The following is an 18,031-nucleotide window of genomic DNA, read 5'->3' as shown; positions in this document are numbered from 1 at the left end:
TTTAGACAAATGTTGAAAGTGATTTTATCGGTATATCTAATATAATATTTATCAAACATTATCTATTCAAAATTTTAATTTTATGAGAATAATAATATAACATAAATATTTTTTATAATTAATAAATAATTTAAGTATTTTCTTCAAAACTGAAATTTATCTATTTATTTGATTTTATTTAGTTTTAATATAATATTAACCAATATTTTAAAATTTTCTGAAGTGTAGTGCAAAATGAATATAAATTAATAAAGGGTAAACTACATTGGAGTCACTTTTGTAACTTGTTTGGATTTTTTTTCTTATTTTAATCGCAAAATTTTAAAAAGTAACGTGACAATCATTTATGCTTATCGACTTGGTAGGTAACTCATTAATTTTAGATAAAAAATATTAATTTTATCTAAATTTCAAAAAAAAAGCCTACTTCCTTTCTTATGTAATCTAAACCCTAGCCTCTACTATTGTGGATGCCTTCAATCATCCGTGATATTGTCTCAGGCAACCATGCTCACTCCGAGGCCAGCCCCCATTATCACCTTCGTTCGCCATTGAAAACTAACTGATCCTATTTCCATATCTAATGGAGTAAAAGGGAAGTAGGGTAGTAGGCTGCCCTCAACGCCAGGTTGAGTGCAGCTTCCGTGAAAGACCTTCGTTATGAATTTGCCCTCAGTGGGACTCGATCTCACGACTACAAGATTAAGAGCCTTGCGCTCTACCAACTGAACTAAACGGACAATTCAACACTTACAACTCACTCCATTTAACCCCATCATCACATTCGTTTATAATCATCATTGTTATTAGTAGCATTAACAACATCCTATTAAATCAATCGACAGTGTCATCATCGTGTTAAACTAATCAATATTCCAAACCCAATCCATTCAAACACAATTATTATCATCCCCCACTATTCAAGATTAGTCTCTAAACCCTCAAGCCCCTTTTGCTTAGTGCCGTGCCCTTGATCTTGACCATTATAACACTAAATACTAACATGCAAAATATAAGCCTTTAATCCAAATATGTCAAAGAATTTGATGCGCTAAATGATAACTAAATCCATCATCTAAATAATCTAGATCACAAATTAGACATATATACGTTTATAAAATATAAATAAAATTAGGTTACACAATGTAAAACTCTTTTAGTTTTGATGACCGTTGGATGAGTGAAAATAGATGAATGTGATTAACAATAAGAAATATAAAGATATTCCCTAGGGGGAAAAATGAGTCAATCTCAGCCATCTATTTTCACTCATCTAATGATCCAAAATCTATGTAAAACTAAAGAGTTTTACATTGTGTAAGTAGATACTAACTCTATAAAATATACTGATATATGTTAAGATCAGGCCCGTCCTAAAAATAAGTAGGCCCCGTGCTACTTTCTAAAATGAGGCCCCTAAAATATTTTATAATTAAGATTAATTTGTTAAAATTTAAATTATGAGCAATCTACAAGGTCTTTTTACCAAAATTCATTATAGAAACGGTTAAAGATACTATCAAAATCTTCGTTTATAATTTTATCTGATACTTTTCTGAAAACCAAACAGAAAATATATTTTCCCTTTGAACGAAAAATCTGTTAAGACAAAAAAATTGTATATGGACGAACCTGAATGACATTCGTATGTGGATCCTCAAATTTAAGATCATGTAACGTGTCATATAGTACACATGCAAATGGACGGGTCTCAATAAGATATATATATATATACATACAAAAATATATATGTGATTTTTTAAAATGTTATTTAATATATTAATAATACGTTAAATGTAAAATTTATGTGAACTCCAATCAAAATTAAGAGTTCATGAACTTCCATATTAATATCTTTCAATTTAATGTTAAAGATTAAATTTATTTAATAAAATATTATCAAAATAATAATTTAATAAAACGATATCAACTAAATACCAAAATCTTTAATTACAACTAAATGAATCAAATAATTAAGTATAATAAATCTAATAATACAATATAATAATTTTATTTGTAAAAAGAATCTTATAATTATTCATCTAAACATAATGTAAAGTTGGACTAGAGTTTTAAATTTAAAAAATCTTTAAAAAATGAAATTAAATAAAATTATCATTATTAAATATGGATAATTACATAATCTACTGATTAAGGAATTGAAAGAAACGAAACAAGTAAAACTCCTAACACGACACCGTTTCCTGTTTCGAAAACCAAAGAAAGGAAGATGCTAACGTGTACGGCTACGATTTGCACAAATCTTATCGAAGATCAACAATGTACATCGACGAGTATGAAAACCTTTGACTGCGCAAACTAGTAAACCGTATTTCAGAATCCGAACAGATCTCTCTGTTTAGTCTTCTCTCCTTATCTCAGTTACTTGGATTTCGCTCGCCAGATTTCCGAAGGTAACGTTGAACCCTAAATATATATATTGTTTCAACTCTAGCCATTGTTCTTTTATATCCACGTTCTTCCCGATTTACATATTTTTTCCTTCTTCTTATTTTTTATAAAAAAAATCGTGTGCCTTTTCATTTGAAACATTTACACTGGTTTGCTACGATTCTCTTAAATTATAGAAACGAAAATCAGAGGAGATTGATTCGTTAGATCTGATTCATGTATGTCAGTTTTCTGTGTGTTTCTCTATGTAAATCTGTAATTTTAGGCAAAAGTTAGGGGTTTTACTGTTATAATCTGAAATTACTAATTAGGGTTGGAGTTATGGTTCCTATAGATTGAATTTCGAGCTGCACAGATGACAGATCGAAGTATTTCCTTTCAATGCTAAATTAACTCCCTTTTTTTTGTCAACAGAATTGTTTAGACCATAAGTTTTGTTAAAACAATCAATTAGAGCTTCATACCGTTTTGGATTTGAAATGTAGTATATCATCTGCTGTAATTGGGTGGTTTATTTTATAATGCATATTCTTTTCTTCTCTAAGCTGTTTTTTGGTTGTAGTTTTGCTGATGATTTATATCTCTATGCTTTTTCTCAAGGTATTGAAATGGCGGAATCAAAACCTTTGAGAAAACCTGTATTCACCAAGGTTGACCAACTTCGCCCTGGCACTACTGGTCACACGCTTACTGTCAAAGTTGTCAGTACAAAAATGGTGTTGCAGAAGGGTCGTGCTGATGGTCCTCAAGTTCGTCAAATGCGGATTGCTGAATGCTTGGTTGGAGATGAGACAGGAATGATTATCTTTACTGCTAGAAATGATCAAGGTATATTCTTTATAGTTTCTCCCAATTCAGTTTTGTCTATGCAATATTTTTACTTTTGTTGGTGCAAGAGTTTTCACTTCCCATGCATTTTTGCTGTGTTGCATTTAATCAGTTTTTGTTTGATTGTCTTTTCTCTATTTTCTTTTAGATGTGCAATGTTGCATTGGCTTCATATATTAACATGTAGTCACAAAAGTAAATTGTGTTTGATTTGGTTATATATTTTTATTGCCTTGTTCAAGTAAATTAGTAATGATTTAGAATTGGAAAAAATCTTTTAGCAGAGTTTATCTGACAAGGCGGTCAAATTGCTTGGGAAATCTCTGTACTATATGATCTAATTTAAGCTATTCTTTGACTCCAATTATGTGTAATTTAATCCTTTTAACTTAAAAAATGAAGCGAAGTATATCAACATTATATTGGACCTTATTTAATCCAATTATGTGTAAAATTGTGTAATTTAATCCAATTATGTGTAATTTAAGCTATTCTTCGACTCCAAGTTTCTTTACAATGCCTTGTGAAACCTTATACTGGACCTTATTTCCCGCCTTTGAAATGCATTTGTGCTTCCCAACGTCACCTTGTCCCATTCCCCCCCCCCAAAAAAAATCTACTCGATCCCCACTCAAGAATAAAGAGAAAATATAGATGTGATTTTAAAGTTACCAATTTTGGGTGTCGTGGGTTGCTTTAATTTTTCCCACACGTAATCGACTTCTTAACTCAATTTTGACTCTCGATTTAAATGTAGATGTGATTTTATAGATGTTCGGTTATACTTGGCCTAAAATGATCGACGACATACTCCATTTTTTTCGACAGATGAACAATGATTAAATAGAAAATATTTTCTAACCTAAAACGGTTTCAACAGCTTCCTCATAATATTCATCATGTGATGTTACTAAATAATGAAGGTGACAAAACTTGTTTTATTTGTTTACGGTGTTTTAACTACTAACAGCACGGTCTTGTTTTCTGTAGTGGACTTAATGAAAGAGGGCAGTACTGTTACTTTTCGCAATGCGAAAATCGACATGTTTAAGGGATCAATGAGGCTTGCCGTGGACAAGTGGGGTCGAATTGAGGTTGCTGAACCTGCTAGTTTTTCAGTGAAGGAAGATAACAATCTGTCACTGATCGAATATGAACTGGTTAATGTTGTTGAAGAGTGACCCTTTCTGGATGGTATTTTCTTTGCTTCTATATCGCGACTCAAGAATAAAATCAATGCCGGTAAACATGTTATTCCAATCTACACAACTTCTCATCTTCAAGAAGGCTCGGGGGAAGAAGGAATCTGGAAGCTAGTGTCGGAGTTGTTTGTTGTCTTTGCACCAAATCCATCAGACCTTGTTGGTTGGCTGTAAATTTTAGAGGTAAAAACATCTAGCTTTTGAAACTTGCTTTCATGTTTCTTATTTACTTCTTTTTTCTAGGCTTCCACTGATTTTGGCTTCTATATTATACTGGAGAAGTTTAATATGATGAAATGTATGATGGCTGCATGCTTCCAAGCCTTCAACTCATTTTATCTCTTGCTTGTCTAATTGTTTCAAAGTTCATCAAGTGATTTGGCATTACACCTTAATCTCGATGAAAAAAATAAACGAGTTATGTTTATGGTATAAGCAAAAGTGTAGCTTTAAACGTATTGTACTCTCTAGTTTGTTGAATCGGGTCATGTTTCAACAACCAGTTGTTACGACGTTGTTCAAAACACGTCTGAAAATGATATAAATATAAACATTTCAAAACTAGAAGATACAAAGTAAAGTAAGATTCATGATTCGTAGCTTCTCTCTAGACCGCAGTGTGAGGCCCAACATACATGGGACGAAACTGAAACCTGCTGCCGCCTTGTACCTTGTCAAAATCTGCAAGTTTGTTTTAGTGAAACGATGCAATCTTGGGGTTGGAATTGAACTTATAAAATTTTAGAGGTGATCGTCCATGCAAGCCAATTGATCCATCCCTCTATATAAATACAATATGCATGCATTAAAGATGTTTTTTGATTTCAAGGTTATATTTGACATTATCGATGTTTTTGATTAATGTTGTTAGATCATCATATTGATTCTCATTTTTTGATAAATGTTCACAATAACTAAATATATAACACATTTGAGTCGTGATAAAGTTAATATGTCAATGTGTCATTATTATCATATACATTTTAATATTAGTGTTAATAGCTTTTATCTTTCATTATAGATAATGGTAATTGATTGTTTTTACCTATAATTTTTTTCAAATTGTCTGGTTTGATTTTTGAAATCTTCTCTTATATGATCCTATTTTATTTTTCAGTGATCGAGTATGTGATATAGTCTATTCTCATTTTATAGTTTCTTCTAATTGTATGCAATTTTTTTTAATAAGACTAACAACTATCATCAATTTCACATGTATGTAATAGAAGCTTAAAATTAAACTAAACACATAAAATCACACTCAAATCCACATCATTCTCCTCTGTTAAAATGGGCTTATCCTCTATACTGGATTATTATTCGATCGTACTCTTCAACTCTCCCCACGTCTTTGAACAAATTTATAAAATCTACAATTCTAAATTAGAAAATTATTAATAAAAATCTAATAAATCTTATCATTTTCTCTTCTTCTTTCAACAACTATTAAGAGAAAGAATAATTATTTTAAACCGCTTCAAACATCAAAAGCCTTGGAATCACCCAAGTCGTTCTCGCCATTTGGTGCATGCATCAATGTGTGTGTATATATATATATATAATGAGCGTAGGGATGAAAAGCTTTCATCACCAGCTTCGTGTGTGCATAAATGTGGGAATCCATTATCGTTTTACGAGTAATCCAACGTGGAAGAAGAGGACTCACTCGCATGGCTGATAAAGAATCGAACATGATGATAAAGAAAGGGATGAAAATGAAGGTTGTAGAACTGTCAGTCGATGCCCCAATTTACATAAAATTAATATAGACACGAAGATATTGATATTTGATATCCATATATAAACGTGTGATATGATGCAACGTTGATAGACGCATCAAACAATACGAAAAGAAAAACGTTGATAGAGTTTGGCTACCCAAATTATTAGGACACTCGTCAATATCCAAGATCTTTTGGGATAATCTTAATCTATACTTTTATATATTTTATTTTTATTTATTTTATATTAATAAAATCTTTAACTGAGTTAACCGAGTAATTCAGTTAGAGAATAATAAAAAGATACTTAAGAAATAAAAGGAGAAAAAGAGAAATAAAGGGGAGAACGGGAAAAGTAGAAAAGGGTAAACATAAAAATTAAAAAATAAATTAAATTATTTCTACTTTTTTTCCTTCTAATTTTAAATATTCTACATTCTTTGTGTAAACTATATATGATAACTTTCATGATTGAAAGGCATTTGTTTCTGTAAAGGGAAAAAAGGAAGAACAAAAGAACAAAAGAATATAAAATATAAGAAAAGAACGTTAAAGGATAATGGTTAGTTCTTTATTTTTTAAAAGTAAATTTTTAATTTTGAATATTTAATCAAATTTCATAATTCTATATCTATCTTTTAGATATATTTTAACTCATGTTTAATGTGGTTTTGATAAAACTTTATATCAAATTCCATAATTTTATATCTATTTTTTAAAATTTTAAGATTTTAAAAAATTTAATTTGGCCATAATTTATTTTTTTTGGTAATTTGGTCACTCACCTATTACTTAGTTTCTGTTTTGATTATCTAATTATTATTTTTAAACCGTACCTAAAATTACATTTTGGTTCTCTTTCGGTTACCCGCCATTAAAAAATTAATGGTAAAACTAATGTGTCACCATAAGATAATGTCACATCAATATTGAAAAATAATTAAAAAAAATACCATGTCAATATAACGGTTATTTTTTTAATGACGGATGAATACAATGCAACACTAGATATGATTTTGAAAAGAAAAAAAATAGTTGGATGATCAAAATAAAAACTAAATAACATGTAAGTGATCAAATAAGTAGTTTACCCTTTTTTTTTCTAAATTCTCATTAAATCTCTTCAATTTTTTTTAAAAAACAAGATTATACCTTAATTTTTTTTTTTATGAATTTTCATCAAATCCCCACTTCAAAATTTAGTATTAAGATTCGGCTCTGTGGGTAAATATCTTGACATAAATTAATTATAGGGACGATGATAATGTGGAATTATATGTTGAATTGTTGGTGATGATGGTGTTTGGTTTTTGTGCGCCACACACATCTTCAAAGATTTATTGATTGGATATTCAGTAATTTATTTGACCATAACTAATCTACATGATGGATCGTCCTACTTTTCTCAAACTATAGTTTACACAGAAAATTAAATTAGTTTATTCCCAAATCATGAATAAAGATTGATAACAATGCTTCTTATCCAAAACTTATAATTGTAGGTATAGCAAAGCCAGAAGAGACTTTACAATTTCTTATTGATTGCTAGGTCCATATATATATCTATATATATTCTGACTTTGTTATGAGATAAATTTATAAAATTTTAAGAGAGGGTGAAATTACAAAATTTTTAAGGGGCGAAAATATAAAGAAAATATATAAAATATATAGGAATTTAAAATTTTTAAGAGAGGAGGACGAGTATCTTTACCCACTCCCTCTTAGCCCATCCATGGTCTGTGGAGTTAAAGAATTCGACTAGCATGGTTGAATAAACGAAGTGTGATATTAATGTATGATTTATGATTTATATATTAGAGTTTATATTTTAAAGTTTAGGGTTTTAATGTTGTAAAAATATGTTTATAATTTATATAAGGTAAAAATATATCTCTAACATTTGATTAAATAGTCTTTTTGGCATATCTTATATTTTTGGAGTATTTTGGCCCTCTAACGTTTTATTTTAGGGGGGAAATACATCTAATGTTTGATTAAATAATCATTTTAGCTCTTATTCTTTTTCGAAGCACATCCTCCAACATTTCATTTCAGTATAAAAAAATCTCTATTTTAGAGTGTTGATCATTTGTTGACTAATAATTTCCGTCTACATAATGGTCTTCTTAACCTAAATGAACCATGGTACAAAAAAAATAAAGGTCAAAGTGACTATTTAGTCAAATATTAAAGATTTTTTTTGTCATTATACCTTTATAATTTAAGATTTAGGACGTGTGGTAATATTTAAACACTGATTGTGAAATTAAAATATTTCACATACAATGTATTAAATATTAATCCTATTTTAATCAGGGTTTCAATCAAATATACTCAAGATTAATCCAGATTAATCAGATAGTGTTGAAAGATAAAAATTGAATATGTGTTGTCGAATTAAAACCATTACTACCTCGACCAACAACTTATGGGTAAATAAATTTATTTATAGTATCTAATTTCCATGGGCATATGCATTGTTACCAAGAACTTATTAAAGCTTATTGGCTCAATCCTCACCAACTTTGCACGTTTAGGATCGTCCAGATTCCCATTTGAGAGGGGCCAGAGCTGCACTTCTTTGAAATTAAAGGCAAAGCAATTGGCCAACATCTCTTAATGGATCATCATGGATGAAATGAACATATATGTATATTCTTGGTCCTACGTACGTTGCGAGAATGCAAAGCATGATATATGCATGACGTTTCTTCAACCTATTTTACACGTTTTGATATTAGAATTAAATACGATATATGTCCAATATGAATATATTTCGGATACTTTTAATCGAACGTATTCAAACTTATACTCTGGATATGTGTGAGCAATGAAAATAATGCGGAGTGCATTGCAATTATCGGCATGAACATTGTGGGATCGGATCAAAAACCCTTTTTCCTTGTTGATACAATCTTTTCTAAATTCAGCGTTTTAATCGATTTGCCTAAGGATAGAAAACACAACCAGTTTCCTTTGTAAAGAATTGCAGTGCATGTGAGAGCACGTGGAGTGATTAAGAAACTAATTACGGAAACTGTTAAATTAAATTAGATAGTATATGTCCAAAATTTTCTTAACCAATTGATAGTGCGTACACACCATACAAACGTAACTGTTCAAACTCGTGATTTTTAAGGAGAACAACATCTTCGTAACCACTTAAGTCACTTGACGGGTTCATCTTTTATGTTTTTATATAAGAGAATATCAACTTTAACAGTCAATCTACAATTATTTTTTATTAAATGAGTGGTATTATAAAATTTTGAAACGAAAATAAAGAGAATACGAGTCATAATCTCCAACTTCATCCATGCACACTAATTTTTAATGAATTAATTTAATGTTTGGGGTTGTTTTAAAACACTTGGACCATCTTAGATTCCTGGAATACTATTTTTTAAGCAATTTTTTAGTTACTAAAAAAATTGTACTCACATAATGAAGTTCCTAGTACTAAAATAATAAATAATTAAAAAGGAAAGAGACAATCACATAGTAACATATCTAATGGAAGGTAGGTGATTAGCTTCAAAGATTAATTTTTGCTGACGGTTTTGTATAACTCTTGATGTACGGAGTAGAAAAGAAAATAATAATAATAATGGGGTAAAAAAAATACCCACATTTCACCAATTGGAAGTCGTACTGGCGATATGATTACATGAGAAGTTTGAAAAATACCCACATGGCTCCCTCTTACTTTTTGCCCTTTAAACTTGTCTACTCGCCCTTTTTCTTTTGGTAAATGGAATTTGGAATTTCAAATAAACGAAAAGACTAAGTAGGGAATGTTTAGAATGTTGAGATCTTTCTAAATTAAACTATTACAATAGTGGAAAGTATCAGTGTTGCTAATAAGGGCATTGGAACAATTTGAAGATCAATCCTCCATCTCTTTCATCTCTCTATATTCTTTCCTCTACTTTTCTTTTTCTTTTAATCGCTCTAGGTTGTTCTTTTTTCTTCTTCTTTTCAGACACAAATTTGTTGAAATAATTCGAGTTAGATGAATAAATTAATAAGAGATAAAGCTAACCTGCGAGTTGTAATGATTTATAATGTTTTGATGGCGAAAGCATGCCCCGTGTAATAAATTGGCCCCCATGATAACTATGACCCTTTGAAGCAACCACACCTGTCGCGCAACACAATTGATGAACCTGCAAGAGCCTGCACAAAGGGTTTTCATTTTCTTTCTTCGAATTTAAATCTTATTGTCTTATATGAATGAACTTAGGATCTCTTCTTCTCTAATGAGCCACTCTTGTCTTACAGTATACTTGACAATAATCAACCCAAGATCAAACCCTATCTACCATTCGATTAAAAATAATATTTTTAATAGTATGAGGTGATTACACGTAGGGATGACAATGGGTCGGGTCGGGTTTTTGGGCCACCCGACCCGAGAAGAAAGGGTTTTCACCCGTGACCCGATCCGACCCGACGAAATTAAGGTTTCACCCGACCCGACCCGACCCGAATATATGACTTAGAAACCCGACCCGACCCGAAATAATAATAAAAAAATTTTTATTCAATGAAAACAGTGACTTAATTGAAAAAAATTATATATGGAGGGACATTATTGTAATTATCCCTAAATATATAGGATAAAATTATATATATTTTTCGGGTCGGGTCGGATTTTTTTCACCCTAAACCCGACCCGACCCGAACAGTACATTTAAAAAAAACCTGACCCGAACCCGAATTTTTTTAAAAAAAATCCGATCCGATCGGGTCGGGTCGGGTCGAAACCCGTCGGATTCGGGTTGAGTTGCCATCCCTAATTACACGGTAATATATGTTCATATATTGAATAACATTTATGATAAATAATATTACTGATATATTTTATTATATATTTTATTATTTCTATTTCAAGAATTTCTTGTAATAATAATACATAAACTCTATAAAAATTTAAATATAATTATTTTCTACATCAATGATAAATATTAATTTCACAATCAATTTAAAAATACAATCAAACAAAAAATATATTATCAATATTCCTAATAATGGTCCACAAATTAAGATTTCATAATATAAAAACAACATAAACCTATATTTTCTTCAACTCACTAAAGAAACAAATACAATCAACTATGTTACCAATTTAAATTACTATTTATTACTTTTACTTTACATTCAATATTTCAGTGTGTATTCTTTTCTAAAGCATGTACATAAATCTTTGACCAAAAGCAACTTAATTATTTCTCCGTATTTACCCTTTACTTTACGAAAGATCAAATTTTATTATTAGTCCCTATGCAATCTATAAATTATAAATTTAGTTCATTTACTTTTAATTTGATTAATTTTAACCTATATGTTTTTTAAAATTTTAGTCATAACTTAAACACAAAAAAGGATAACATATCTAAATTACAAGGACCGAAAATGATCAAACTGAAGAATAAGAATTAAATATATAATTAATGTATAATATTGTGACTAACAATAAATTTTACTTAATAAATTTAACCCAAGTCACGACTGAACAAATATAAAATTTTTGTAGTGCAGAAATTAAATTTATAATTTATATATTAATGCTTGAGTTATTTTTTTCATCTTATAACTCTAAAAGATTCATTTTAGAATTTAAGGCATAAAATCAAAATCAGTTTATATATTATTTGATTTTTTTAAATTCTAAACTCTAAACCTTAAATTCAAAACCCATAATTATTTGTTTCTTTATATATATATTATCACAAGGCCCTAAAACAAATATGATAAATATATAATATATATATCTTTTGTTCGGATTTTTTCGGATGGAGTTTTCACCTTTTTCTTATATAATCTTTATATGACCAGAAGTGACTAATTTTTTGTGTCAATTGTTTTAGAAAAATATCATAATTATATATTTAGTTTACAATTATAATTATCAACTTTCGTCGTAATTTTTATATTTCTTATTTCTAATAAAATTAGTTCTTTTTATTATAAAAAATATCTTTTTTCCATATCTTTTTTAATGACACGTCAACCAAAAGATTATCAAATATTAGAGTCATAAATTTATTATGATATGTAAATAATTTTTAAATTTAATTTAATTAAAGCAAATATAAATATATAAAATTTTGTAATACAAATATCTTATGCATATTTCTTTAATATATATAGACATACCATACTCGGTTAATCAATTCTATTAAGTTTCTTGAATTGTGTTAAAATATTTTAATTAATGATAATGATAATCAAGTTAATTAAATGTATAATTTAACTAAAACAGAATAAAAATTTTGTTTCCAAAATAATATCATAATATAAATTGAACTTAAATTTCAAAATAAACAAGCTACTAAACCGACAAGTATCACTTGTACAGATGACTAAAGGAGCAGTTAGATTAAGATAGAGTCCCTATTTATAGCCGTTAAACCCTTTAACACAGTTCTCAACCATAGTGGCAAAAAGACAACCATAATTTTGACTTTATGAAAAAGGAATCCATCATTATTACAATTAAGTTTAGAATTAAAGTAGAAAATATAATTTTATTGAGAATATTGCCTCTTCGAAATTTGAATAATTAAATTAAATGTTGTATTTATATTAGTTTAGAAATAAATAAAATACGTTTGTGAATGGAGCAAATTGAATTAGAAGAGATGTTTTAGCCTCTACAGTATTCAATCCGGATTAATAAATTAATAAAACGGAAATCGATAGTTATATAAAAAATATGATTTGAATAGAGACGAAAATTTTATTCAAATTTGATAAGTTTGATTTTATTTTATAAGATTATTTTTTGTAAAAATTTAAATTTCAGTTGTGTTATAATTGAGTTTAGGGTGAATAATCTCTCTTTTAATCCGACGAGGATAATAATATAATTTCTTTTTTACATATTTAAGGATAATTGTGATAGTATCACTCTTTCTATAATTCTTTTTCAACTAAGTCCATATTTCATTGAATAAAAATAATATTTATGTCGGATTAGATATAAAATTCTATATTAAAATTTAGATTGGATTTCAGGTTTGATAAGACCTCTCTAAATCATATTGAATTTCAAGTGGAAAGAATAATATTCTAGAGTCGAATCAAATTGGTCGAAAACTCGATATTACTCAACCCATTGTCATCTTTAAATTGAAATTATTATAATTATAATCGTTTCTTATAATATATAATTTATTTGTGGTTAAAATATATTTATACTTTAAATAGAGTCAGTTTGGATAAGATTTACATATATCAAAATTTAAACTAAAATAATTACGATAAAATTATAATATGAATAAAGAGTTAAGTTATCTATGCACTAAGAAAATAATAATATCTAAAAGAATCGGCTTTTAGTTCTATTCATGATAAATGTGTTGTCTTTATATTTGGTCTTCTTTGAGAGAACAAAAAACTCAGATTATAAGCTAAAATTTGCATCTTAAAAAACCTTGTAGAGTAGCAGTTATTTTTTTGCTTCTATAAATTCTGCTCTTCCAACGCGCAGCCAAGCAACCACACAAACATTCTCTCTCTGGGAAATTGAAAAGAAAAGAAAATAGCAGGAAATGCTTCATCTATGGAACTTTCTCTTCCTATCCTTTCTCCGTTTCTCATGCTTCACTGTAAGCGATTTTCATTTTCTTTTCTGTTTTTCATTTTTTGCTGCTTGTAATCTTTAGTTATTTGTTTCAACTCACGTCGTGTGTTGTTTTCGGACAATGCAGGTGGCTCACGGCGGTGCCGGTGATTCATCGGGGTCGGAAAATCCGTTTACTCCAAAAGCCTCGTTTGTTCGTTATTGGAACAAACAGCTCAACAGGGAAATCCCAAAGACTCATTTTTTACTGTCCAAAGTGTCCCCATTGACCGCCGTGGACTCCGCTAGTTTTTCCAAACTCGCCGCTGAAAACCACCTAGATTCTCGTCTCCCTTCATTTTGCTCCTCCGCTAAACTCTTTTGCTTCCCCGATTTATCGCCGAGTCTCGAGAAGCACTCCAAAGACGTCAACTTCGCCATCTACCTAGACAAGAACTTCACCAACTACGGCTCGGGTGGTCTCGGAGGAGCTGACACCTTCAAGAACTACTCTGAAAACGACAACGTTATCGTCGACTCGTTCGGCCGATACAGCCGGGACTCTACCGGTCAGAAGGAACAATTCTCCAATTACGCCAGTGGATCAAATGTTGTCGATCAGAGCTTCAACACCTACGCCACCGCTCCGGGAACTTCAACAATTACAACGACGAAGTCAACGTCCCTAACCTCAAATTCACATCCTACTCCGATGAATCCAACGGACACGGATAGACATTCACGCGATACACAGAGGACGCCAACGCCGGGCAGCAGTCGTTTTCGAATTACGGCAAAAATGGCAACGGCGTTCCTAACAAGTTCAGTAGCTACGGGAAAGGATCGAATGTGATGGGCTCTGATTTTTCCGGTTATGGAAAGACAGCGAACGGAGCTAAAGATACATTCACTTCCTACGGATTCGATACCAATAATCCAGTAAATAGTTTCAAGAAATACGCCGAAGGTGGCAATGCCGCCGTCGATAGTTTCTCAAGTTACCGGAACCAAGCCAACGTAGGTGAAAGCTCCTTCCAGTCTTATGCTAAAGGTTCTAATGCAGCTGAAGTTGATTTCAACAACTACGGCCAATCATTCAACGAAGGAACCGAGAAATTCACCGGATACGGCCAAGAAGCCGACGGGCAGTCGATCGGATTCAAGATCTACGAAAGAAACACCACTTTCAAGGATTATGCTAAACTGGGTGTAACTTTCAAAAAATACAATCAGAGTTTAAATTCAGCCGAAACTGGTCAAGTCAAAGCCAACGGCAGTCCTGTAAACAAGTGGGTGGAGCCCGGAAAATTCTTCCGGGAAAAGATGTTGAAGCAAGGAACAGTGATGCCAATGCCGGACATTAAAGATACGATGCCGGCGAGGTCGTTTTTGCCACGTACCATCCTTTCCAAAATACCGTTTTCTTCTTTAAAGGTCAGCGATCTGAAACGGATATTCCATGCCGGAGATAACTCGTCATTGGAGACCATAATGCTTGACGCTTTAAAAGAATGCGAGCGTGCGCCGAGCCCCGGCGAGACCAAGCGGTGCGTCGGCTCCGCCGAGGACATGCTCGACTTCGCCACCTCTGTTTTGGGTCGAAACGTGGAAGCTCGCACGACGAAGAACGTTAATGGATCAAAGAACAATATAAAGATCGGAACTATACGGAAAGTCAACGGCGGAAAAGTGACGAAATCAGTTTCATGTCACCAGAGTTTGTACCCGTATTTACTTTACTACTGCCACTCGGTTCCCAAGGTCCGGGTCTATGAATCTGATATTCTGGATCCGAATTCAGGGGAGAAGATTAACCATGGTGTCGCCATCTGTCATTTGGATACATCTAGTTGGAGTTCGGGTCATGGAGCGTTTCTGTCTTTGGGTTCAGGTCCGGGTCGAATCGAAGTTTGTCATTGGATATTTGAGAATGATTTGATTTGGACAATAGCCGATTAGGAATAATTGGGGTTTTAACGTTTTAATTTAAGGTTTGGGAATGCCAATTAAATCAAGGATTCTGTTAAGTTTAACATTATTATATAATGCTAATACTGAAAATGAAGAATAAAGTTGTTCACTTATTCATTTAATATTTATTTTTGTTTCAATTTTCTCTTTTAATTTTAAAAAGTGAAGTATGAACCAACTTACTTTAGTGATTAAATGAATTATTATTGTTCTGAGAGGTCACGGTTTCAATTACCAGCAACAACAAGGATGATTGAGCGTTAATCGTCAAATGGTTAAGAGTATTTAGAACTAATACTATTTTATTAATCACCTTTTGCTTAATAAAAAAAAATAAAAATTTAAGAAGTGAAATACACAAATGAACATAGTGTATATTTATCCTATTCAAAACTCAATTAATAATTCTTATATTAATAATATCTAAGAAATTAAAATATAAAAACATAGACTTTGAGACTTGAATTATAATTTTTAATATAAATTGAAAATTTTTTATGTGAGTAGTTTTTGCAGTAATTCCATCTCAGGCATATCTGATCAATGAATCATAAACCAATCTCAATCTGATTTTATTTGTGTAAACATGTGTCAATAACATGTAAACACATACGTTTCTTTTTTTATATTGTTATGTACTTTTTATTTTAATGATTGATTCCTTTTATTTTTATTTTTTTTATCTTAGTGTAAAGTGTCGATAATTGCATACAATTCTAGTAAAGTCATTGACAATTACGTACGAAATTAGCAATGTCTTTATTAGTTGGGGACAATTTTAACAAAGTCGTCCCTCAATAATTCTCTATCATTCTTATTTTTCAATTATTTAATACATCAAAAGTTATAGTGTTCTAAATTTCCGAGTCAAAAGTTATGTGTGGATCCAAGCGATAGATGATTTGGATGGTAAGTCTGACTTGAGCTTGTTGAGCACAGGTTAAATTTAATTAGGTCCATTCCAAAACCTCCCCTATTTTTATGTGGGAAATGAAGGATAAAAAGTTGAAGAGTGTGAGCTCATTTCTCTCACTACATCTTTGTCTTCCCTCGTTTTCTATCTTCTTCTTTTCCAAAATCTATGGTTTTTTTTTTAAGAAAGGAACCAACTTTTTACAATGGTTCAATCTTCGATGTTAATGAGAATAAATTTATCTTGATGGTCGTTGACAATTCACCCATTCTAATTTAGGTGAAGAACTGCAATGAGTGAGGTAATAGTCGTATTTATATGTGAGAGAAATGAAGGCATAAAGATAAAGGCGACAATAAAGAAGGAGAAGAAAGTCGAGAAGATCTTTCTTTCAGTCGTGGTTGAAAGGTAACTCTATAGTGACCCTAGCTAATGATGTCAAGCATATGATAATTATGACGGCTCGTACGTCAGTAGGCTAAATTTATATGATTGTTAGACCTTGAATTTTGCTAGTAGATCATATGTGCAAGTCGAAGGTTTTGTCAATGCACTATAATTGGTTCAGATGTTATGATACTCTTGTGTTTGGAGGATTCCTTGAGAACTCTGATAAACGGAGGAGTCTATCCAAAGGTCTCAACTAGCGGATAGTTGACAGTTTCCGAAAGTGACCTCCGAAAGTATAACACTCTGAAAACTCCAAGAGTAAGATTATTGTCCCTATTCACACCAACTCTAAAACACTCACCTTAATGAAAAAGAGATTGAAAACTATTTTTGGGAGATTTTAAGACTTTAGGGTTCATGCCTTAGACTCGAGTTTGAATGGGGATCTATTATAACGTCCATAATTTTGATTAAAAGAGTTGTCTAAATTCAATAACCATAAGTTTAAAAATAAATCAAACTATTTTGTATTCAATTTTTCATTAATTTTTAATAATTATTAAAAATATTATTAAGTTGAGATTTGGCATTGATTTTTTTTTATAATTAATGATATTATAGATGTTCGCACGACGGAAAACGTTAATGGATCAAAGACAAATATAACGATCGGAACTATACGTAAAACCAATGGCAGGAAAGTGACGAAATCAGTTTCATGTCACCAGAATTTGTACCCTTATTTACTTTAATACTGCCACTCGGTTCCCAAGGTCCTGGTATTTGAATCGGATATTCTGAATCCGAATACAGGGGAGAATTTTAACCATGGTGTCGCCATCTGTCATTTGGATATATCTAGTTGGAGTTCGGGTCATAGAGCGTTTTTAGATTTGGGTCCGAGTCCGGGTCCGGGTCGAATCGAAATTTGTCACTGGATATTTGAGAATGATATGACTTGGAAAATAGCCTATAACTGAATAAAATTAATGGGGAGCTTCAAGGTATTAATTAAAGGTTTGGG

At 31.0% G+C, this 18,031-nt stretch overlaps 1 protein-coding gene and 1 pseudogene across 1 annotated transcript; both read left to right on the top strand.

Annotated features, from left to right (window-relative positions):
• The first annotated feature begins 2,286 nt into the window (after nucleotides 1-2,286).
• LOC120118043 (uncharacterized protein At4g28440-like) lies at nucleotides 2,287-4,760 on the top strand. The gene is made up of 3 exons (XM_039138190.1): nucleotides 2,287-2,414; nucleotides 3,013-3,240; nucleotides 4,231-4,760. The coding sequence occupies exons 2-3, from the start codon at nucleotides 3,021-3,023 to the stop codon at nucleotides 4,419-4,421; spliced, it is 411 nt and encodes a 136-aa protein (XP_038994121.1). The 5' UTR covers nucleotides 2,287-2,414; nucleotides 3,013-3,020; the 3' UTR covers nucleotides 4,422-4,760.
• Nucleotides 4,761-13,695: 8,935 nt separating this feature from the next.
• Nucleotides 13,696-15,818, top strand: LOC120117970 (annotated as a pseudogene).
• Nucleotides 15,819-18,031: the final 2,213 nt, after the last annotated feature.

This window comes from Hibiscus syriacus, unplaced genomic scaffold (assembly GCF_006381635.1).
Source record: "Hibiscus syriacus cultivar Baekdansim isolate YM2019G1 unplaced genomic scaffold, ASM638163v2 tig00110325_pilon, whole genome shotgun sequence".
Taxonomy (NCBI): domain Eukaryota; kingdom Viridiplantae; phylum Streptophyta; class Magnoliopsida; order Malvales; family Malvaceae; genus Hibiscus; species Hibiscus syriacus.
The sequence above is the reverse complement of the archived record's forward strand: the minus strand, read 5'-3'. Positions and strand labels throughout refer to the sequence as shown.